Source organism: Candoia aspera, chromosome 2 (assembly GCF_035149785.1).
Source record: "Candoia aspera isolate rCanAsp1 chromosome 2, rCanAsp1.hap2, whole genome shotgun sequence".
Lineage (NCBI taxonomy): Eukaryota > Metazoa > Chordata > Lepidosauria > Squamata > Boidae > Candoia > Candoia aspera.
The window spans coordinates 152,861,446-152,882,415 of record NC_086154.1 but is presented as its reverse complement, the minus strand read 5'-3'; the positions used below and the strand labels follow the sequence as shown (position 1 = coordinate 152,882,415).

The 20,970-nt window shown below is 45.9% G+C and overlaps 1 protein-coding gene across 1 annotated transcript; it reads right to left on the bottom strand.

Moving 5' to 3' along the window:
- Positions 1–7,780: 7,780 nt before the first annotated feature.
- On the bottom strand, positions 7,781–9,011 carry LOC134490952 (cofilin-2-like). Its single transcript, XM_063294342.1, has one exon. It carries the CDS (start codon positions 8,930–8,932, stop codon positions 8,432–8,434), a length of 501 nt encoding a protein of 166 aa, XP_063150412.1. The 5' UTR covers positions 8,933–9,011; the 3' UTR covers positions 7,781–8,431.
- Positions 9,012–20,970: the final 11,959 nt, after the last annotated feature.

Here is a 20,970-nt window from a genome sequence, read left to right as displayed (position 1 = left end):
TTTTCCTTCTATCTAAAGCTCTCTCACTTCAACAGAGATCCTGAAGGCCTTATCGAAATATGCCAATAAAGAGGTGAGGCTTTGATCAGTCAATCCTCTCGCTGAATTTTTGTGATAGTATGGTGGTCCAGGTGCCATAGTCTATCATTCAGTTTACAAACACCATCTTGAGACTGATGGGACTTCCTCACAGTTTATTTACGGGCATTCCTCCCATCCTTGAGCCTGCATAAAAGTAGGTCAACATAAATTGCACTGCCCCCTCAGCCAACTTTTAATGTGAGGCTGGAGAATAGTGCTGTCCTTACAGATTTAATGAATGCAGAGTAGTTTCAAGAAAGTGATTGGTGGGGTCCCTGGCTTTCTTTACACTCTCACCCAGCATCCCTTGCCAGGGGAAAATCAGCCACCAACTGCTCTCCCAAACATGGCAAGGCGGGCCTTCTCTGCAGCAGCTCCCGCCCTTTGGAACACCCTTCCCCCGGAAGTGGGGCTAGCCTCCTATCTTTTGGACTTCAGGAAACGATTGAAGACCTGGTTTTGTCACCGTGCCTGGAGTGGGGAGAGGAGGAGCCACTCTTGGGGTTGGTTGGCTCCCTAGTCCTGCGGAGGCCAGTCTTGTTCCCCTTTGGGTGGTATTAGATCTGCCATTACTTGGATCTCATTACATTTTATATTTATTTATTGATATTGATATTTAAGGATTAGTGATACTATTTATGATTTTACTGAATTTTAAACTGTTTTATTGTGAACCGCCCAGAGTCCCCCGTATGAGGGAGATGGGCGGTGATAAAAATATGGTAGATAGATAAATAAATAAATAAGGTGGGGGGTGGGGGGACTCCATGTGTCTGCCTGAGATAGAAGATGTCAAGTCACCCAGGTGAACATGGTTTCTTTGGCATGGGAATGACAGTCTTCCAGAGGAGCAATATTCCTGTACCACAAATATTCCAGCTGACAGGTCAGGGTGGAGCAGGAGTGACCTTACCGGTCTGTGCCCCACTTCATCTCATGCCTCTCCTATGCCCCACTGACTCGCCAGGAGTGATGGTTTTTTTCCTTTTTTCTTTTTTGACACAACAATTCTGACCTTCCCAGCAATGAAGAGACTGTGTTCAGGAAAAGCTCAAAAGAAAACAGGCAAAAGTCTCGTCAATGACCCCACTCCCGGTTATCCCAAGCCAATGAGTGCTGCATGGGGGTCACAGCGCTGGCAGCAAGGGATAGTGACCAGCCATGACTGGCAGCCCCAGCACAGGTGTCTCCACCAGGGCTCTGTGGCACCTGAAGATTCTGCGAGAGGTCACTAGGGGTTCCCTGGGAGATCACAATTTAAAAACTAAAGTGCAAATTTCAAATTTGGGCAACTTCACATTAAAGAGGTAAGTTTCATTCTTTATTTTTAGTTTAAGAACACTGTTAATGCCTATAATACAGGCCTACCCATGAAAAGCATATAATAAATTTTGTAACTTCTGGCCTATATCTGAGCCTGAACATGCAGTGGCTTCCCGAGGCCTGAAAAATATTTCAAGGGTTTCTCCAGGGTCAAAAGGTTGGGAAAGGATCCCTTGCACTATGCAAAATGGTGTTTGAGTAGGCAAAGTGGTGCCACCTTCCTGAAGTATACGAAGAACAGGGTAAAGTACAGCTACATCAAACCTCTTGCGAGCAGAAGCAGCTGCAAATCTGTAATGCACTCATTTGGGATGGAAGCAGCAAGAAAGTGCTGTCAGCATCTAGCTCTCTTTCCTGGGTTAAATGAACCAGAGGGACAGTACTTACTTTTTTAAGACAGGTCTATCAGTCTTTCCCAAGACTGCTAAACACCTATTTTGAAAAGAGGTGCACTGGTCTTCCAGAAGACAAGTGTGCTTATGGAAATAAGGACGCTGTGTAATACCTACCTGAATTGGGGGTAAAGCATTGGGTGGTTCCACCTTAGGTCTCTGCAGCCCAAGCCAAAATGGTAACCAGCCTGAAGCAATAGGTCCCGAGCAGATCCCAGCCTTTGGCCACATCACTGTCACCGAGGCATCCTGAATTGTTCACGAAGCACCGTTGGGCCAGGAGAAGAGGGAAAGTCCCAGCAGAACAATCCAGAGGCTGTCTCCAGAGCGGTCTGGAGATAAGCTGGAGGTGACGTCTTGAGGACCTGTCCCTGAAAATAGGTAGTGAGTCATCTTTGGGCTGCAATTAGAGGAACATGAGGATGAACCCTGCATCTGATCTATAAATCTCACAGCTATAATCCCTAGTCTAATTTTCTGAGTACAGTATTCTTGCCTCTTCCATATTTCTGCCTCCCCCACCACCTTTTTTTGGTAACATCCTGCTCTCAGGGTATACTGAGAGCTTGGCGTTTTGTACACTTCTGTTTTTCCCCCCATTTTTGGTGGTCCAAATAATGGTAATACCCAACTGTGCATTTTGGACTTTTTTCCTCTGATGGAACAACATGGCCGTAATTCTTTTTATGTGTCTTACATTTGTTGCTCCCAATCTTTTTCTCATTGTTCCTTCCATTTCCCCCATTCATTAAAAAAATTAGTTAAAGCGGGAAGAAATGAATAGCTGCAATAGCTGATAGTGCTAGAAATGGACTGACTGGAATAGCTTGTAGCCACAATGGACAGGCAGCTTCTGCCTAGTTCTAGCTGTCTTGTTGAAGAACCAGAGCAGGAGGGGAGCCCTGCCTGCTCACGTTGCTTGCATCGAATTGGCCAGTGCAATAATAGAACCATGTTCTGGGTTGGCTTCAGTGAGATCCCTCACAGCTGCTTTTGTGGTTTGGTGCCCTTTGCTGTGGTTGCAGCTCCCCAGGAACCGTAATTTTGTCAACAGGCTAGGGGCCTCCAATGGATACCTCCTAGCCCTTTCACTAAACCACAGTTCCCAGAGTTCCTTGAAGGAAGCCATGACAGATAAATGGGTAGGTGTTTCTAGGACAGCTGTAGCTTACATGCATGCTCTGCAGCTGAAAGTCATGGCCCTCTGAGCCAGCCCAAGGATGCAATGTGCTAGCATTAGCCCAAATGGGCCAAGAGGGGGCAGTCTTGGCTAGCAGACTTGGGTCCTGCAATTTTTCTTTCTTTCTTTCTTATTCACATTTCTGTCACCGCCCATCGCCCCCTAAAAGGGGGACTCTGGGCCGTTTACGATAAAATTCACCTTAAAACCTATTTATTTATTTATTTGTTTATTTGTTTATATTTGTTTATTTATTTATTTATTTTTGAGAGCATAATTGAATGCAAGGCCAGTTGCTGAATAGTTGTCTGGGGTTGTTGGTTTGGTCTTTCATTAATTATATGCTAACAACACCAAACACATGGGTTTGTTAATTCCATTTCACTAGGGGGTAAACTGAGGCATTGATAAATGCAGTGATGTTATTTGCCTGGCGGCAGAGAAGCAGAGCCAAAAAGAGAGAACAAAGATTCAGTAAATCCTGGCTTTATATCTCCCCCACCCCCATTCGGTCCTTCTGCAGAAGCCCCTCCGCCTACCCACATGTGCTGGAAGGCGTTACTTGGGGAATGGTTTGAATTAGCCATCTGCAGAAAGGGACATCTAATCCAATATTGCAATGATTCATAGCAGCTTGTATTTCTTGGGCTGGGCTTCTGTGGAAGCCACAGATCTGTGCAAACAAGGACAGTGGGGAGTGTCCCAGCACATCCCATTCTTGGCACGCAGCGGGATGATGGGCTGCAGATTTGCTTCAAGCCTCTGTAGTTGGGTTCCTGCTTTACAAGCTTCCCTAAATAGGACCCAGTATTGCATTCAACTCCTATAATCCTATATAACTATATAACTATAACTCCTATAATCCCCAGCCAGCATAGCCAAGGGAAAGAACAGTGTTTCCCAACCTTGGCAGCTTGAAGATGTGTGGCTTGCTGGCTGGGGAATTCTGGGAGTTGAAGCCCACCCATCTTCAAGCTGCCAAGGTTGAGAAACACTGGGGAAGAGGAAGTTGATCTAGGGAAAGGGAGGTGTGAGGGATCCCAATTGCATAAATCCAAGAAAAGAACTGACCAGCTAGATGGCAGCATCTGGCCAATCTGGGCTGATTTCAAGAAGCCAGGTAGGGCCTGGGTCTGGTTAATTTTTGGATGGAAGACCACTCAGAAACCCTGGGACTGTAGGTTAGACTGGGATGTCAGAATCTTATCTTAGAGAAAAAGCAGTAGCAAACCATTTCTATATTGTTGCCAAGAAAACTGCACAAACATGTCCATGAAATTCCTAGAAGTCAAACATGACTAGCAGGAGCTTTTCCTTGCCCTTCTTCTTCTGAGGGGAGCATTGCTTCTCCAAAAGGCAATTCAAATATGAGAGAGTTACAACAAAAATGAGCATTCATGTAGCAACCAAGCGAGCCTTTGTGGCCTGGGAATAGTCATCCAGAAAGCCCCTTGACTCCAACTCTCACAACCCCTAAGATTATGGAAGGTGGAATCTGATTTCTCTGCAGGTCACTGGCCTGGGGAAGGCAGAGCAAGGATGGGGAGCAATTTTCAGCCAGAGGGCTGCATTTCCTTTCAGTTAGTTTTCCAGGGTGGGGCACAAGCCACAGCCAGAGCCCAGTACAAAAAGTAGGTGGCACAGTATTCCATTCTTGTAATAATAGTCCAGCTTGTATTCTCACGCCTAATAACATGCAGTCTTAAGTGAGCCTATACAGAAAGAATTCATAGGCTTCTCATTAACTGCCACACGTCTGTTTTTCAGCTCTAGCTGCACCATGGAGGGCAACGGGAGGGTAAGGGATGGGAGCCTTGCTCAGCTCACTTCCAGAGAGATGTCTCTGGCCAGCTCAGTGCTGGCAGCACTTTGTCATAAAGCTAAACCTGTTCCACCTTCTGCCAGAGGTAGCAAGGCAACTTGTGAGATGTTTTGTTCCAGGTGGTCACAACTAAGTTGTCACCTGATTGAAGAGGCAAGTCTTCAACTTCCCAATGTCCTCAGTGCAGGGCCGAGCCACTCATTCTCCAGCTCAGGGCAGGGGGAACCATCGTGTGCCTAATCTACACAGTCACCTGGCCCGCTCTGCCTCCCCACTTGACACCCTCAGGGCCCCCCTCCCCTCCCCTCCCCTCCCCGCACTTAGGCTGGAAATCCACCCAGGCTGGTGACAACTTGCAGGAATTGATGAAGGGTTGGGGGGGACCCTCTGCACTCCAACACACCATTGGGCTCTACCCACTTATTCCTTAATTTTTATTTATTTATTATTTATTAGCTTTAGGTCCCACCTCTTGTATAAGACCATAAGGTAGCATACAAAATGCTCACTCCTCCTATTTTTCCCCACAACAACAACAACCCTGTATGGTAGGTTGGGCTGAAAGGGAGTAACAGTGAGCAGAGCTTCCATGACTGATGGGGGACAAGAACTTGGGTTGCCCCACTCGTAGTCCGACACTTTCACCACTACACTGCACTGGGGCCCTCCCCCCCCTCCCCTCCCCCTCCTTCATATTCACTGAAAGTGAAAGTCGGTGAGATGTTTGTGTGTCCTGCCATGGCTCTGCTGCACACGCAGCTCTGTGAGTGGTGTCTTAATCATGAGAATCAAAAAGGCGATTGTGTTTCTAAGATGTATATTTGCATATGAGTTGTAGCTGAGGGCAGGGTGTCTTGTAGGGACAAGCCCTTCATAAAACCCCATAGCTGGAATCAGCCATCACACGTCAGTGCTGTTCTCAGACCTCAGGTGACCTGCTGGAGGGCAGGGAGAGTTTGAAAGCAGGGAGTGGGATGGGAATTTTCAGCTCCAGTGCCGAGGGGTGGTGGAGCCAGTTTGCAGAGGAGCCTAGCTTTTCAAGTGGTAACCACATGCTGTGCCAGCTGCTTCTTTTTCAGTGAAGGGTGGAAATGCAAAGCCAGTGTTCCTCAGTAATGCTGCTACTGCTGCTGCAGCCCAAATCAACCTCCACTGCTTTCTCTTCATGAAAAATTCAGGCAACAAATATCAATCTAGAAAATGTTGGCTGAGAAGCCCATCAACAGGACTTCATGGTTCAGATGGGCTACCACGGTTTAATTCATTAGAACATCTCTCCTCCCTTTGAAAGGAAAAAACAAATATAGGGATGTGAAGAATTGCTTAGAGGAGAAAGAGGTAATGAATTATCAGTATTTGGTCAGCACCATGTTGACAAGGAAACATCTGAAAGAAATAGGATGGATGGTCAGATGGTTTTCTCCTAAGGAAGATCCAGAGGAAAAGTCTATATCTGAACAAAGTGTGTATAGATTAAACCAGGGTTTCTCAGCCTTGGCAACTTGAAGATGTGTGGACTTCAACTCCCAGAATTCCCCAGTCAGCCATGAAGTCCACACATCTTCTAGTTGCCAAGGTTGAGAAATCCTGGATTAAACCAGTACAGATTAAATATGTTTGTTAATATTTGCATTTACTATTGTATCATTTGGAATTTATCTTATTCTTGCAGGCCAGTTGCACTCTGCATTGGGCTGCCCTTGAAGACCACCCAGAATTTGCAACAACAGTAGTCCAGAATATGGCAGCACGTAGAGTGTTGGGTGCCCTCAGTTTGCCCAGATTACACTGCTGTTAAACGGGCTGCACAGGCTCCCACTTTCTTTCCAGGTACAATTCAAGGTGCTGGTTATCACCTTCAAACCCTACATGGCATGGCATTGGGTTAGTTGTGGGACTGCCTCTCCCTGGGGGTGTCTGCCCACCCCGCCAGGTCTGATAGGGTTGCCATGCTCCAGGTCCCTTCCCATAAATATCGCCACCTAGTGGGACCTCGGAAGCTTGCCTTTTCCATAACTGCCCCTGCCCTGTGGAATACCCTCTCCTGGCAATCCAGCAGGCCTCCACCCTTTTAGCCTTCAAGAAGATCTTCAGGACCTGGCTTTTTACTCAGGCTTTGAGGTAGAGTGAGATGGGAGCCCATGAATGGTTTGTTGGAGGCATCCCAGCAAGATGGCTGAGGCACTCGGACTTTTTGGGGTTTCTGTAGGTTTTTAAAATTGTTTTTTGGTTTTATTGTTGTGAACTACCCAGAGTTGTGGTCTAAGATGGGTGGCCATACAAATCTTTTAAATAAATAAATAAATAAAACCCTTGATGCCTCAAACTAGGTCAGAAAGAGTTGTTTTGGAATGCTGGAATTTGGCAAGTTAATTTCAAAAAACTAAATAATATTTTAAAGCCTCTATCTGACCTACTTTGCTTCTAGGCAGAAATCATGCTTAAACAATTGGTTGTGGTGGTTTATTAGTGTCCCTCCTCCTGATAAACTGTGGCAACCAATGCCTTTTAATTAAGCTGACATCTAAAAGTCCATGAACATTCAACAGTCTTGTGCTGGGCACCTTGAGTTGAAGTTCACTTGTACAATCTCTAGAACCATGGTGCATTTTCTGGCACTAGTGCAGAGGAGATGTTTTATTCCTGGCTCATCTATTGACTCTTACTTTGGATCCTCCGTATACCAGTTAGTACAAATCTTCAGTTAGAAGCTGTGCCTTACCTCCTCTCTCCTGTTGGCTGCAATTCTGTTTCCTTTGCATTTTATTAATAAACTGAAGTGGTTAATCTCAGTTGGTTCTGATGCAGGATAATTCTGAAGAATGGAATCTCATGTACATGATTGCTTTGGGTCTTCTAGGCAAGATATTGTCCTAGATGGCATGAAAGTCTGATTTAGTTGCCAGTGTTTTATAGTAATTTATACTCACTGTTTAATCCATGAATTACCAAACCAATCTTCTCTAACATGATGTTCCATAGTTTGTTAATTCCACCCCAACGTAGAGATGGGTGCAACTTTTTCCACAATATCTCATTTTGTGCACAGTACTACAGACAAGCACAGAGCTACTATGGCAGTAAGAAGTGGGGGGGGGGGGAAGTAATCACAGGGGAGGGGGAGGGTTGGGAATGCAGTCGCCATTCCACAATTTCCCAAAACACACATATGGAGACCAATAAAAAATTTTTTTTTTAAACACACTGGAAATGGACTAACTCTGGAATAAAGGCCCCATCCCAAGCTTTCGATGCTCACCCACTGCCTGCCCCATCCTCAACCGGGAGTGGAATGGAGGAAGGAGATGGACTCAGCGGGCAAAGGAAGAAGCTGAGAACGGAAGCCCCCTCGGGAATGTCACCTCAAGGGCTTGGGGGGGTGGGGAGAGAGGGAGCTGGAATGGAGAGTGAAAAAGCTGTAGCACGTTTGGCGAGTTTTAACAGCCGCTGTGGGCCGCAAGCCAGCTGCTGATACAGGAGGAGAGCACCAGGCCGAGGAGATGAGAAGGCAGAAAACTGGAATGGAACTGAAAAGGAGAACCCCCCACAACCCCCCCAATAGTAGCATGGAGCCATTAACATGGAAGCTCCAGAGACACTGGCATGACAGGGGACCTGGGAAAGGGGGGGTCCTCACACGGGCTTGCCCTCCAAGCTGGTGACGGAGCTGCCGCCCAATTTCTCAGCTAGGCTCTGGCGGTCTTTTATATCTTCTAGGACGTTTGCTTGCCACTCGTGCTTGATCCCTGGAAATTTCTTCTTGAGGGCATCCTTAGAACTGGCATAGATCATCTTACTCTTCAAAGGGGCACTCTCGGGTGTCCAGAAGAGGAAGACTAAATCTTCCTTTTTGCTCTCCTTGGTTTCGTAGGTAGCCTCATAGAGGGCGTAGCAGCAGTCACTCAGGGGCAACATCGTGACGAAGTGCAGATAAGGGTCATCGACGGTATCTCGCAGGTCGCCCACCAGGATTTCCTTCCCTGCCTCCAGGATGATCTTCTTCTTGTCCTCACTCAGGCAGAAGATAACAGCCTTCCTGCATTTCTTCTGTTCCTCTTGGGGGGCGTGTTTGCGCACCTTCATGTCATTGAAGACCTGGATGACTTTGTCACAGACAGTGACCCCGGAGGCCATGGCACTGGGCGGGTGAGAGGGACAGGGCCGACATGGCGGAGAGGAGAGGGGGGCGGTGGCAGCGCTCTTGGTGGTCTGAGCTGGGGCGGCTGCGGCGGCTTCCTCACCTCGCCAGCTCTGCGGCGGCTTCGGCTGGCGCTGCGCGTCTGGCAAGGCCCGAAAGGAACTGCAGCCCCCCTAACATGATGTTCTCCAGTTGGGTTACAGCAACATCTACACTGGGGCTAGACTGAAATATGTTATTGTTGTTGTTAGTTGCTGTCGAGTCATTTACAACACATGGCGACCCTACGTATAACCGAACGAAATGCTGTTCGGTCTTGCGCCATATGCCTGACTGTTCCAATGTTTGCATCCATTGTTGTGGTAATTGTATCAATCCATCGCATTGAAGGTCTTCCTCTTTTCCGCTGGCCCTCGACTTTACCAAACAGGATGTCCTTTTTAAGCAATCGGTCTTTCCTGACGATGTGCCCAAAGTATGAGAGTCTAAGCCTAGTTATCTTCACCTCTAGGGAACATTCTGGTTGTATTTCTTATAAAACTGATTTGTTTGTTCTTCTGGCAGTCCATGGTATTTTAACTTGCCAAAAATTAGAAAAAACTCTTAGCCGTATGAAGTATAACAGTATATAAGCAATAGTTTAGTCTTTAGCAAAAACCAAGATTATGGCAGCCAGCTTGATTGATAACTGGCAAATAGAGGGAGAAAACGTAGAGGCAGTGAAAGACTTTGTATTTCTAGGTGCGAAGATTACTGCAGATGCTGACTGCAGTCAGGAAATCAGAAGATGCTTAATCCTTGGGAGAAGAGTAATGACAAATCTCGATAAAATAGTTAAGAGCAGAGACATCTCGCTGACAACAAAGGTCCACATAGTTAAAGCATTGGTGTTCCCTGTAGTAACATATGGCTGCGAGAGCTGGACCATAAGGAAGGCTGAGAGAAGGAAGATCGATGCTTTTGAACTGTGGTGTTGGAGGAAAATTCTGAGAGTGCCTTGGACTGCAAGGAGATCAAACCAGTCCATCCTCCAGGAAATAAAGCCAGACTGCTCACTTGAGGGAATGATATTAAAGGCAAAACTGAAATACTTTGGCCACATAATGAGAAGACAGGACACCCTGGAGAAGATGCTGATGCTAGGGAGAGTGGAGGGCAAAAGGAAGAGGGGCCGACCAAGGGCAAGATGGATGGATGATATTCTAGAGGTGATGGACTTGTCCCTGGGGGAGCTGGGGGTGTTGATGACCGACAGGAAGCTCTGGCGTGGGCTGGTCCATGAAGTCACAAAGAGTCGGAAGCAACTGAATGAATAAACAACAAAAGTCTTTAGGAAGTGCAAGACTAAATGCATAAGAGTTGGGTTCACAGACTGTGTTAACCAGGTTAACAAAACAGCATTGCTATATTCACCTAACATTCACAAATGAATCATATTATGGCTTAATGTGGTGGCTTGGTTCGTAGAACTTGCTAAGATAATGGCTGGGTTTCCACAATATGTGGACCACAAATGAGCCAACTCCATTTTAGCATGCCGTATGAATTCACCCAAGCAGTCCTCTTAATCTAAATAGTTCAACCTGTTTGTTGAAAGAAGGACATGTGGGTCATGCTTCCTCAAAATGTTGAATATTTCCATGATTCTTCCACAGGACTTGAGGTTGAAATTCATTCATTGTCATGTTCACCGTTCCAATGTTACTGCTGCATCGTAACGTTTCGCATGTCATTTGGCTGATGCGTGTTTCGTCTGGGAGGGGGCGAGGATTCCATCTCGTGGGATTGTTATATGTTAGCAGCTGGATTGGAGTGTGTTTGGGTTATCTCGTGTGTTCAAGGTTTCTTTCCCAGGACATCAGCAGAAACGGTTACCAGCACCTGGGGGGGGGGGGGAGTTTGCAACGGCAGGGCGAGGGGAGGGATTATGTTTGAGCCGAGGGTTTTTAGTTTGTATTTGGCGTGCTTTTGCTCATTCTCAGCTTTCTCTGTATTTGCATACTATTCTTTAATAAATCAGATATCATTAAGTTCCTGCTTGTGAGTCTGAGTCTATTAGGGTAGGCAATCCTTACATAAAGCTGCGAATCTCAAAAAATTTACCGTTAGCCCCTTTCCAGATTTATTTTGTGAGGGAGAAGTGCTAGCAATGAGCAAACCAAATCCCCAAACCACGGAAAGCGAGGAATCGAGCGAGGGGGAACCCAACTCCACGGTGATAAGAACAGAGAGGGTCCCTACTCAGGAGCTCTCCGAAATTTGGGAGGTGTCGAGCTCCAGCCTGAGAGAAGAGGAGGTTGGAGGTAAAAGAGCCCCTGAATCGACCAGCGAGTCGCCAGGCGAACTGATCACCTGGGATGAAACACAGGGACCCCTACCAGGGACGTCCAAAACGTCTTGGAAACAGCGGTACCCGAGTTCCCCAACTGTGGTGAGGCAGGAGGGAAAGGAGGATTCCCAAACCCCTGAACGTTTAAGACTGGTAGAGGCCAAATTGAAGTCAATAGAATTTATGCTTCAGAAAATATCAATGGACTGGGATCCCCGAGAGAGGAGGAGAGAGGAGTCTAGTAATAGGCATTCGTCCCCTTCTTCGCCCCCACCTTCTTTGGAGGAAAGGAGTAGGACCCGGCACAGAGAGGAGGCAAGGGCGCCAAGGGTGAGAATTTCAAGGTCCCCTCCTTGAGAGTGGAGATCCCTGGGAGCTAAAAGAAAGTCCGACCGCCCAGCTGTGGTGAAGGGACTGCCCGGAGTGTGGGTTAAGGACTTTACAGTTAAATTTGACGGAGATCCAACTAAGCTATCGTTCTTCCTTATCAATGCAAGGAGTTATATGGATGAATGGGAACCATATTTTCGTTCAGAAAGAGCCAAGATTAATGCCATTGCCACTAAGCTCAAGGGGCAGGCTGCAAGCGGTATGTGCAGTTATGTCAATCAGATGCCCCTGAACTGGAGGAGTTCGAAGAATTCCTGTGGCCGTTGAAGCTACACTTTGAAGACCTGTTAGCTAAAGAAAGGGCAAAACAGGCGCTGAGGGAGCTTAGCCAGGGGCCACGATCAGTAGCGGACTATGCTCTGGAATTTAAGGCTCTGGCTGGGAAGGTTGAGGATTGGTCCCAATCTACCTTAATAGAGCTCTTTAAGGACAGTCTGAACATGGAGGTCCTGAGGTGGTCGCTTGGTAGGGACGACCCAGATACCCTGTATGCCTGGATACAGCTGGCAGGGAAGGCTGAGCATGCCCATGAGATCTTCACTCACAGGAAGGTGATGAGATATTCCGGGCTCAGCAAGGGTTCCCGCCCTGCTGCGCCCACTGGAAAGTCTGGTCAACATGCCTGGGAGGAGGAGAGGGAGCGCCGCTATGCGAAAGGGCAGTGCCTCCAATGTGGAAAGGAAGGTCACCGAGCGGCAGCGTGCCCGAAGAGCAAGACCGATGATCATTCGGGGAAGCCGACGGGGAAATCTCCCTCCCTACCCAGGAAAATGAAGGCAGCCAGGGCTGAAACTGAAGTGGAGGAGGTTCCTTACTTCGGGTGCGAGGGGGAGCCTGAACTACACCAACCAGCGGGAAATGCCAGCCACCTGCTCTAAGGAGCGCCTGTGGGCAGGTGGTGGAGGACGGGCGCGAACATGTTTCGGTGAGTGCCAACTATCCCATACTGAACGTGAAAGTGAAGTTAGGCTCCCGCACAAGAACCGTTGAAGTTTGGGCATTGATCGATTTGGGGTGTTCATGTTGCTTGATGCACCCTGATGTGGTGGCTGCTTTGGAGGTACCCAGCTTTCCACTGCAACATCCCATGATTTTCACCCAGCTGGATGGTTCTACGGCAGGGGGGAAACCGGTCACCCATTTCACGGGCATGGTGGCATTGCAAATGGGCAGCCACCGTGAGGGGCTGCCGTTTGTGGTGGCACCTGTGGGGCATCCCTTAGTCATTCTGGGGATTCCTTGGTTGGTCCAACAAAATCCCTATATAAATTGGGTGCACAGGACTTTGACTTTTGGGGATGGTTTCTATCAAGCCCCTGGGGAGGACGATGCTCCGGAGGCTGCAGTGGGGAGGGCGGCGGCAGCAACCCCGCATTTCACTGTCACACCACTGGAGGGCTTGCCAGAGCAATACCAAGGCTTTGCGGATGTGTTTGGTGAGAAAGAAGTGGACCAACTCCCACCCCATCAAAAAACTGACTGTGCGATAGAGTTGGTCCTCGATGCTCAACTGCCCAAACCGAAAATTTATGCCATGACTCAGAAGGAACTGGTGGCGTTGAGGGAGTTTGTGGACAAAAACTTGGCCAGGGGTTTTATTGAACCAGCAAATTCGCCAGTGGGTGCCCTCGTCTTGTTTCGAGCGAAGAAGGATGGGACATTGAGACTTTGTACAGATTACCGCAGATTAAATGCAGTCTCGATATTAAACAAATATCCTCTGCCGTTAATAAAAGACATGTTAGCACATCTGGCTAAGGGGAAAATCTTCTCTAAACTGGATTTGCGGGAAGCCTATTTCTGCATCCGCATACGGGAGGGGGATGAATGGAAGACTGCTTTCAATTGTCCACTGGGTTCTTTTCAGTATAAAGTTTTGCCTTTTGGGTTGGCGGAGGCACCAGGGGTGTTCGTGCAATTGATCAATGAAGTGTTACATGAACATTTGTCCATGGGTGTACTGGTTTATTTGGATGATGTTTTGATCTATACTGAAACAGAAGAGGAACATGAGCGCTTAGTGAAACAGGTGCTTAGCAAACTGAGAAAGGCTGAGCTCTATGCTAAGCTTTCTAAGTGTGAATTTCATCAGACTCAGCTTAACTACCTGGGGTACAGGATCTCTGACAAGGGCATTGAGATGGATCCTGCAAAGATTCAAGCCATATTAGGGTGGGAGCGCCCGCGCACCGGTAGGCAGCTCCAAAGTTTCCTTGGGTTTTCCAACTATTACTGCCAATTCATCCAGGGGTTTGCAGAAATTGCGTTGCCTCTAACTGACTTGTTACGTACAAAGGGGTTAGGGGACACACGCAAGGTAAGGAACCCGGGGGTATTGCTCAATTGGACAACTGACTGCCAGTTGGCTTTCGACAAACTCAAAAGCCTGTTCACTGCTGAACCCATTCTTCAACACCCTGATCCCGCTAAACCCTTTGTGGTTCAAGTGGATGCTTCCGATTTTTCAATTGGAGCACTCTTGCTGCAAGCGGATGCTGACAACCGCCTGAAGCCGTGTGTGTATCTGTCTTGGAAATTTTCCGAGACGGAGAGGCGGTGGCATGTTTGGGAAAAAGAAGCTTTTGCAGTCAAGGCTGCTTTGGAGGCATGGCGCCACCTCTTAGAGGGGGCTAAATGTCCTTTTGAGGTTTGGACTGACCATAAAAATTTAGAAGCGCTCGGTATGCCCTGTAAGCTCAGTCCTAAGCAGATCCGCTGGGCTCAATTTTTTAGTCGCTTTGACTTTAAGTTGAAATTCATTCCAGGCAGGAAGAACTTCCTGGCTGATGCACTTTCCCGCCTGCCCCAGGATTCGGTCCAGGCACCTGATGTTGTGGGTACAGTGTGGACAGAACCCCAATTGGGTTTGCAAGCTGTCACACGCAGTCAAACTCCTGCGTAGCAGCCTCCAGCTTCAGTTTCACCGGCTGGGGGAAGGACGCCAGTTCCCTCGCAATTGCAACAACAGTTTCTGCTAGAGGTGAAATCTGATACTTGGTTGCAAGCGAATAGAGACAATGTTACATTTGACAGAGGCTTAGCTTGGAAGCAAAATCGCCTCTATGTCCCTGACAGTTTGCGAAGGGAAATTTTGATTAGGTCTCGTGATGATAAAGTGGCTGGTCATTTTGGGTTTGTCAAAACCTTGCATCTGGTATGCCACCAATTTTGGTGGCCCACATTAAGACGTGATGTAAAAAGTTATGTTGCTTCCTATCCTGTCTGTGCCATGTCAAAACGGAAGGGGGGTAAACCTCACGGGCTGCTGCAGCCGGTGGCCAGCCCCTCCCATCCTTGGGAGGAGGTTTCTATGGACTTCATTGTGGATTTGCCTCCTAGTCAGAGAAAGACTGTGATTTGGGTGGTAAAGGACAACTTTTCCAAGCAAGCCCATTTCATTCCATGTGCTTCTATTCCGTCTGCTCAGCAATTGGCCTGCCTTTTTCTAATCCACATCTACCGGACCGTGGGACACAGTTCACTTCCCAATTTTGGAAGGCATTTTTGAAGCTGGTGGGCACCAAGCAGGCGTTGTCCACTGCGTCGCATCCGGAGACTGACGGATCTACGGAGGTTCTTAATTCGACCCTGGAGCAAGTTTTGAGGGCATTTGTCAACTATCAGCAGGATAATTGGGTTGATCTGCTACCTTTTGCTGAGGTGGCTTATAACAATGCCGTCCATCAGAGCACAGGACACACCCCTTTCCATATTGTTTTTGGACGGAATTTTGTCCCCATTCCTGAGTTGCCTCAACCCCCCACACAGCCCTGCTCTGCATCTGATTGGGCTGCTCAACTGGCAGATTCATGGCCGGTGATTCAGCAAGCATTGGCTGATGCCCAATCTGCCTATAAACTGCATGCTGATAAGCGACGAGCCCTTCAACCTGATTTTAAAGTTGGTGATAAGGTCTACCTTTCCACTAAGTTCATTAAGACCCCTCAGCCTTCGAAGAAGTTGGCTCCCATGTTTGTTGGTCCTTTTCCCATTGTGGGAGTTGTGAACCCTTCCACCATAAGGAAGGCTGAGAGAAGGAAGATAGATGACCAGCCCACGCCAGAGCTTCCTGTCGGTTGTCAACACCCCCAGCTCCCCCAGGGACAAGTCCATCACCTCTAGAATATCATCCATCCACCTTGCCCTTGGTCGGCCCCTCTTCCTTTTGCCTTCCACTCTCCCTAGCATCAGCATCTTCTCCAGGGTGTCCTGTCTTCTCATTATGTGGCCAAAGTATTTCAGTTTTGCCTTTAATATCATTCCTTCAAGTGAGCAGTCTGGCTTTATTTCCTGGAGGATAGACTGGTTTGATCTTCTTGCAGTCCAAGGCACTCTCAGAATTTTCCTCCAACACCACAGTTCAAAAGCATTGATCTTCCTTCGCTCAGCCTTCCTTATGGTCCAGCTCTCGCAGCCATATGTTACTACGGGGAACACCATTGCTTTAACTATGCGGGCCTTTGTTGTCAGTGAGATGTCTCTGCTCTTAACTATTTTATCGAGATTTGTCATTGCTCTTCTCCCAAGGATTAAGCGTCTTCTGATTTCCTGACTGCAGTCAGCATCTGCAGTAATCTTTGCACCTAGGAATACAAAGTCTTTCACTGCTTCTACATTTTCTCCCTCTATTTGCCAGTTATCAATCAAGCTGGTTGCCATAATCTTGGTTTTTTTGAGGTTTAGCTGCAAGCCAGCTTTTGCACTTTCTTCTTTCACCTTCATCATAAGGCTCCTCAGTTCCTCTTCACTTTCAGCCATCAAAGTGGTATCATCTGCATATCTGAGATTGTTAATGTTTCTTCCAGAGATTTTAACTCCAGCCTTGGATTCCTCAAGGCCAGCTTGTCGCATGATGTGTTCTGCGTACAAGTTGAATAGGTAGGGTGAGAGTATACAGCCCTGCCGTACTCCTTTCCCAATCTTAAACCAGTCCGTTGTTCTTACTGTTGCTACTTGGTCGTTATACAGATTCTTCAGGAGGCATACAAGATGACTTGGTATCCCCATACCACTAAGAACTTGCCACAATTTGTTATGGTCCACACAGTCAAAGGCTTTAGAATAGTCAATAAAACAGAAATAGATGTTTTTCTGAAACTCCCTGGCTTTTTCCATTATCCAGTGGATATTGGCAATTTGGTCTCTAGTTCCTCTGCCTTTTCTAAACCCAGCTTGTACATCTGGCAATTCTCGCTCCATGAATTGCTGAAGTCTACCTTGCAGGATCTTGAGCATTACCTTACTGGCATGTGAAATGAGTGCCACTGTTCGATAGTCTGAACATTCTTTAGTGTTTCCCTTTTTTGGTATGGGGATATAAGTTGATTTTTTCCAATCTGATGGCCATTCTTGTGTTTTCCAAATTTGCTGGCATATAGCATGCATTACCTTGACAGCATCATCTTGCAAGATTTTGAACAGTTCAGCTGGGATGCCATCATCTCCTGCTGCCTTGTTATTAGCAGTGCTTCTTAAGGCCCATTCAACCTCACTCTTCAGGATGTGTGGCTCTAGCTCCCTGACCACACTGTCAAAGCTATCCCCGATATTGTTATCCTTCCTATACAGGTCTTCTGTATATTCTTGCCACCTTTTCTTGATCTCTTCTTCTTCTGTTAGGTCCTTGCCATCTTTGTTTTTGATCATACCCATTTTTGCCTGGAATTTACCTCCAATGTTTCTAATTTTCTGGAAGAGGTCTCTTGTCCTTCCTATTCTATTGTCTTCTTCCACTTCCGCGCATTGCTTGTTTAAAAATAATTCCTTATCTCTTCTGGCTAACCTCTGGAATTTTTCATTTAATTGGGCATATCTCCCCCTATCACTGTTGCCTTTTGCTTTCCTTCTTTCTTCGGCTACTTCTAGTGTCTCAGCAGACAGCCATTTTGCCTTCTTGGTTTTCTCTTTCTTTGGAATGTATTTTGTTGCCGCCTCCTGAACAATGCTGCCAACTTCTGTCCATAGTTCTTCTGGGACCCTAACTACTAAGTCCAGTCCCTTAAATCTATTCTTCACCCCCACTGCAATTCCTTAGGAATATTAGTGAGCTCATATCTAGCTGATCTGTGGGTCTTCCCTAATGTCTTTAGTCTGATCCTAAATTGTGCAAGAAGTTCATGGTCTGAACTACAGTCAGCTCCAGGCCTTGTTTTTACCGACTGTACAGATGTCCGCCACCTTTGGCTGCAAAGGATGTAATCCATCTGATTTCGGTGTTGTCCATCTGGGGAAGTCCATGTATAAAGCCGTCTCTTAGGTTGTTGGAAGAGAGTGTTTGTTATGCAGAGTGAATTGTCTTGGCAAAATTCTATCAGCCTATGTCCTGCTTCATTTTGTTCTCCCAGGCCATACTTACCTGTAATTCGAGGTGTCATTTGATTGCCCACCTTAGCATTCCAGTCTCCTGTGATGAAAATAACATGTCTTTTAGGCGTGTTGTCCAGTAGGTGCTGCAGATCCTCATAGAACTGCTCTACTTCAGCTTCTTCAGCACTTGTGGTTGGGGCATATATTTGGATCACTGTGATGTTAGATGGCTTGCCCTGAATTCGAATTGAGATCATTCTGTCGTTTTTGGGGTTGTATCCAAGCACTGCTTTAGCCACTTTACTATTAATTATGAAGGCTACTCCATTTCTTCTGTGGTCCTCTTGTCCACAGTAGTAGATCTGGTGGTCATTTGATGTGAAGTGGCCCATTCCAGTCCATTTCAGTTCACTGACGCCCAGAATGTCTATCTTTAATCTTGACATCTCACCAATAACCACATCCAATTTGCCCTGGCTCATAGATCTTACATTCCAGGTTCCAATGGTGTGTTGATCCTTAGAACATCGGATTCGCCGTTCACCACCAGCACCGTCGGCCGCTAGCCCTCCTTTCCGCTTTGAGCTAGCTGCGTCATCACGTCTGGGGCTAGTTGAGCTCATCCTCTGTTCCTCCCCAGTAGCATTTTGACCATTTTCTGACCTGGGGGTCTCATCTTCCGATGGTATACCGACATATCTCTGGTTGTACTGATCCATTTAGTTTTCACGGCAAGAATACTGGGGTGGGTTGCCATTACCTTCCCCATGGATCGCATTTAGTCTGACCTCTCTGTCATGACCTTCCCGTCTTGGGTGGCCCTTCACGGTTTAGCTCATGGCATCATTGAGGTGCTCAAGTTCCAGCACCACGACAAGGTAACGATCCTTTGCTGAAGACCATACATGGTATTGTGCATTAATATTAACCCCCCTCATTAATCATTCCAACTGTGCTATGGAAGAGAACACATCCTTTTTTATTAGCCAATCAATTTTCAGAAATCTCAAAAATGTGATAAAACATCGCTCAATCATGATCACAGTAGGGAAATTTCAGGTGCAACCAAGCTTTGTTTTATTATCTTGTTTTAGAAGGTATTACCTACAATCTTCTTCTTTAATATTTTAGTTCACCGTTTTTTAATGTTGTTTTATACTGTATTTTGATCTGTGACCATAAAGAAACAAACTTTGAAAATCTTTGTTGGCAATGTATGAAATTTGAGGTACAATACCCATATGACTTTTCTTGCCCATTATTAATTCCTTTTTGGAATACTATAGTACCATATACAAGTAAATTGTGGGGTAAAAGTTTTCATATAAAGGTTGTGAATGTTATTTTGAATTATATTCCAAAATTGTGGAATCTGACCATTTTTGAGGAACTTTGGTTATACCAGGTATGGGAAATAGCTGAGAGAATTATATTGGGAGACTGGAAAGGCAGACATCAAAAATTGAATTTAAAAAAAATATGCAATTTATCAATTTTTGAAAAAGCTATTTTTTCTTACCAGTCCCCCCAAAATGACACAATATATTTCTCTGGCATAGATTTCATAATATTTTACAAGAATAGAAAAATGTTTATGGATAAGTGATATTTTGTTATTGCAAATATATGTAATATATTTAGCCAATTTATATTTATTTAATAGGTTAATCTTAGGTTTTTGTTTGTTCTTTTTTTCTTCTTTTGCTTGTTTTAGTAGTAGAATTTAATCATTGCTTAGATTATCAGTTGGACAGTTGAATATTACCTTTAAAAAAATCTTAATGGTTTGTCTTTTGTTTGTGTGTTTGATTTGCTGTTGTAAGCTGTTTTCTCTGTACTGTATTTTCTTAAAATTGGCAATAAAATATTAATTATTTTTAAATTAATCCTTAAATTAATTAAATTAATTGATTGATTCTTCTGCAGGCAACGTATTGCTGAGCAACATGTCAGAAGTTGCCCTTTGAAGTCATAAGCCTGCAGTACAATGCCAATGAAAGTAATTGGCAGGGATACAGAAACCCGTTCACTCTTCCCTTACAATTAACCCTTGCCCAACTTCATTCAAGGCGATGAGACGCCACAATTAATATACAGCTTTCTAACAACCCCCTTTCCAGCAGCAGAACACCACCCTTTCCTTGATTCTACTTGAATGGTGACTTTGTTCCTGCTGGACTAAACCAAGTAGTGCTCGGGATTAACCATGAGAACTTTCAGCTAGCCCATTTGGGGCCTTTGAGAATGGAGAAGGCTGATTTAAATGTTTTCATTTAATAGATCCTTGGCACTAGATGGATATATTTGCCTTCCTTTTATTTTGCTGTTATCTAACAAGATAGTTGCTGTTTGGATGTCAAAAGGGTATGGTTGTCTAAGTTTGTTAGAGATTTCTTTTGGAAGCTAAAGATGGGGGCCACAGTATCTCCCAGGATAACTGACTGGGGTCAGTCCTGTCCAGTCTAGTCCAAAAGTCTCATGCTGTCCTCTCCTAAAGAGAACCTCAGTGACCTCAGACAAATTTTGTCTATGGTAACTTTTCTTCACTTTAGTATGAAATTATTAACTCTCTTGAATTCCTTGGCAAAAAGGTAGTAACTAAATAAGCTAACAGACAAAGAGAGCCCGTTTGGTCTAGTGGTGAAGGCAACAGGCTAGAAACCAGGAGACTGAGAGTTCCAGTCCCATTTTAGGCATGAAAGCCGGTTGCTTGATCTTGAGCCAGTCACTCTCTGTCAGCCCACCTCACTGGGTTGCTGTTGTGGGGAAAATAGGAGGAGGAAGGAGTAAATAGGTATGTTCCCCACCTCGATTTATTTATAAAAATAATAAAGGGGGGATAGAAAAATAAATTAAAAAAAATAACAAAGATTAAAAATAAATCAAGGCAGTTAGTCCAAACCCCATGCTGACAAATATACCACTGGACACACCCAACACTGTCTAACATCCTATTCTTGACTCTGACATTTCCTGATTGTGCTGCATAGACTATCTGGGATTGGAAAA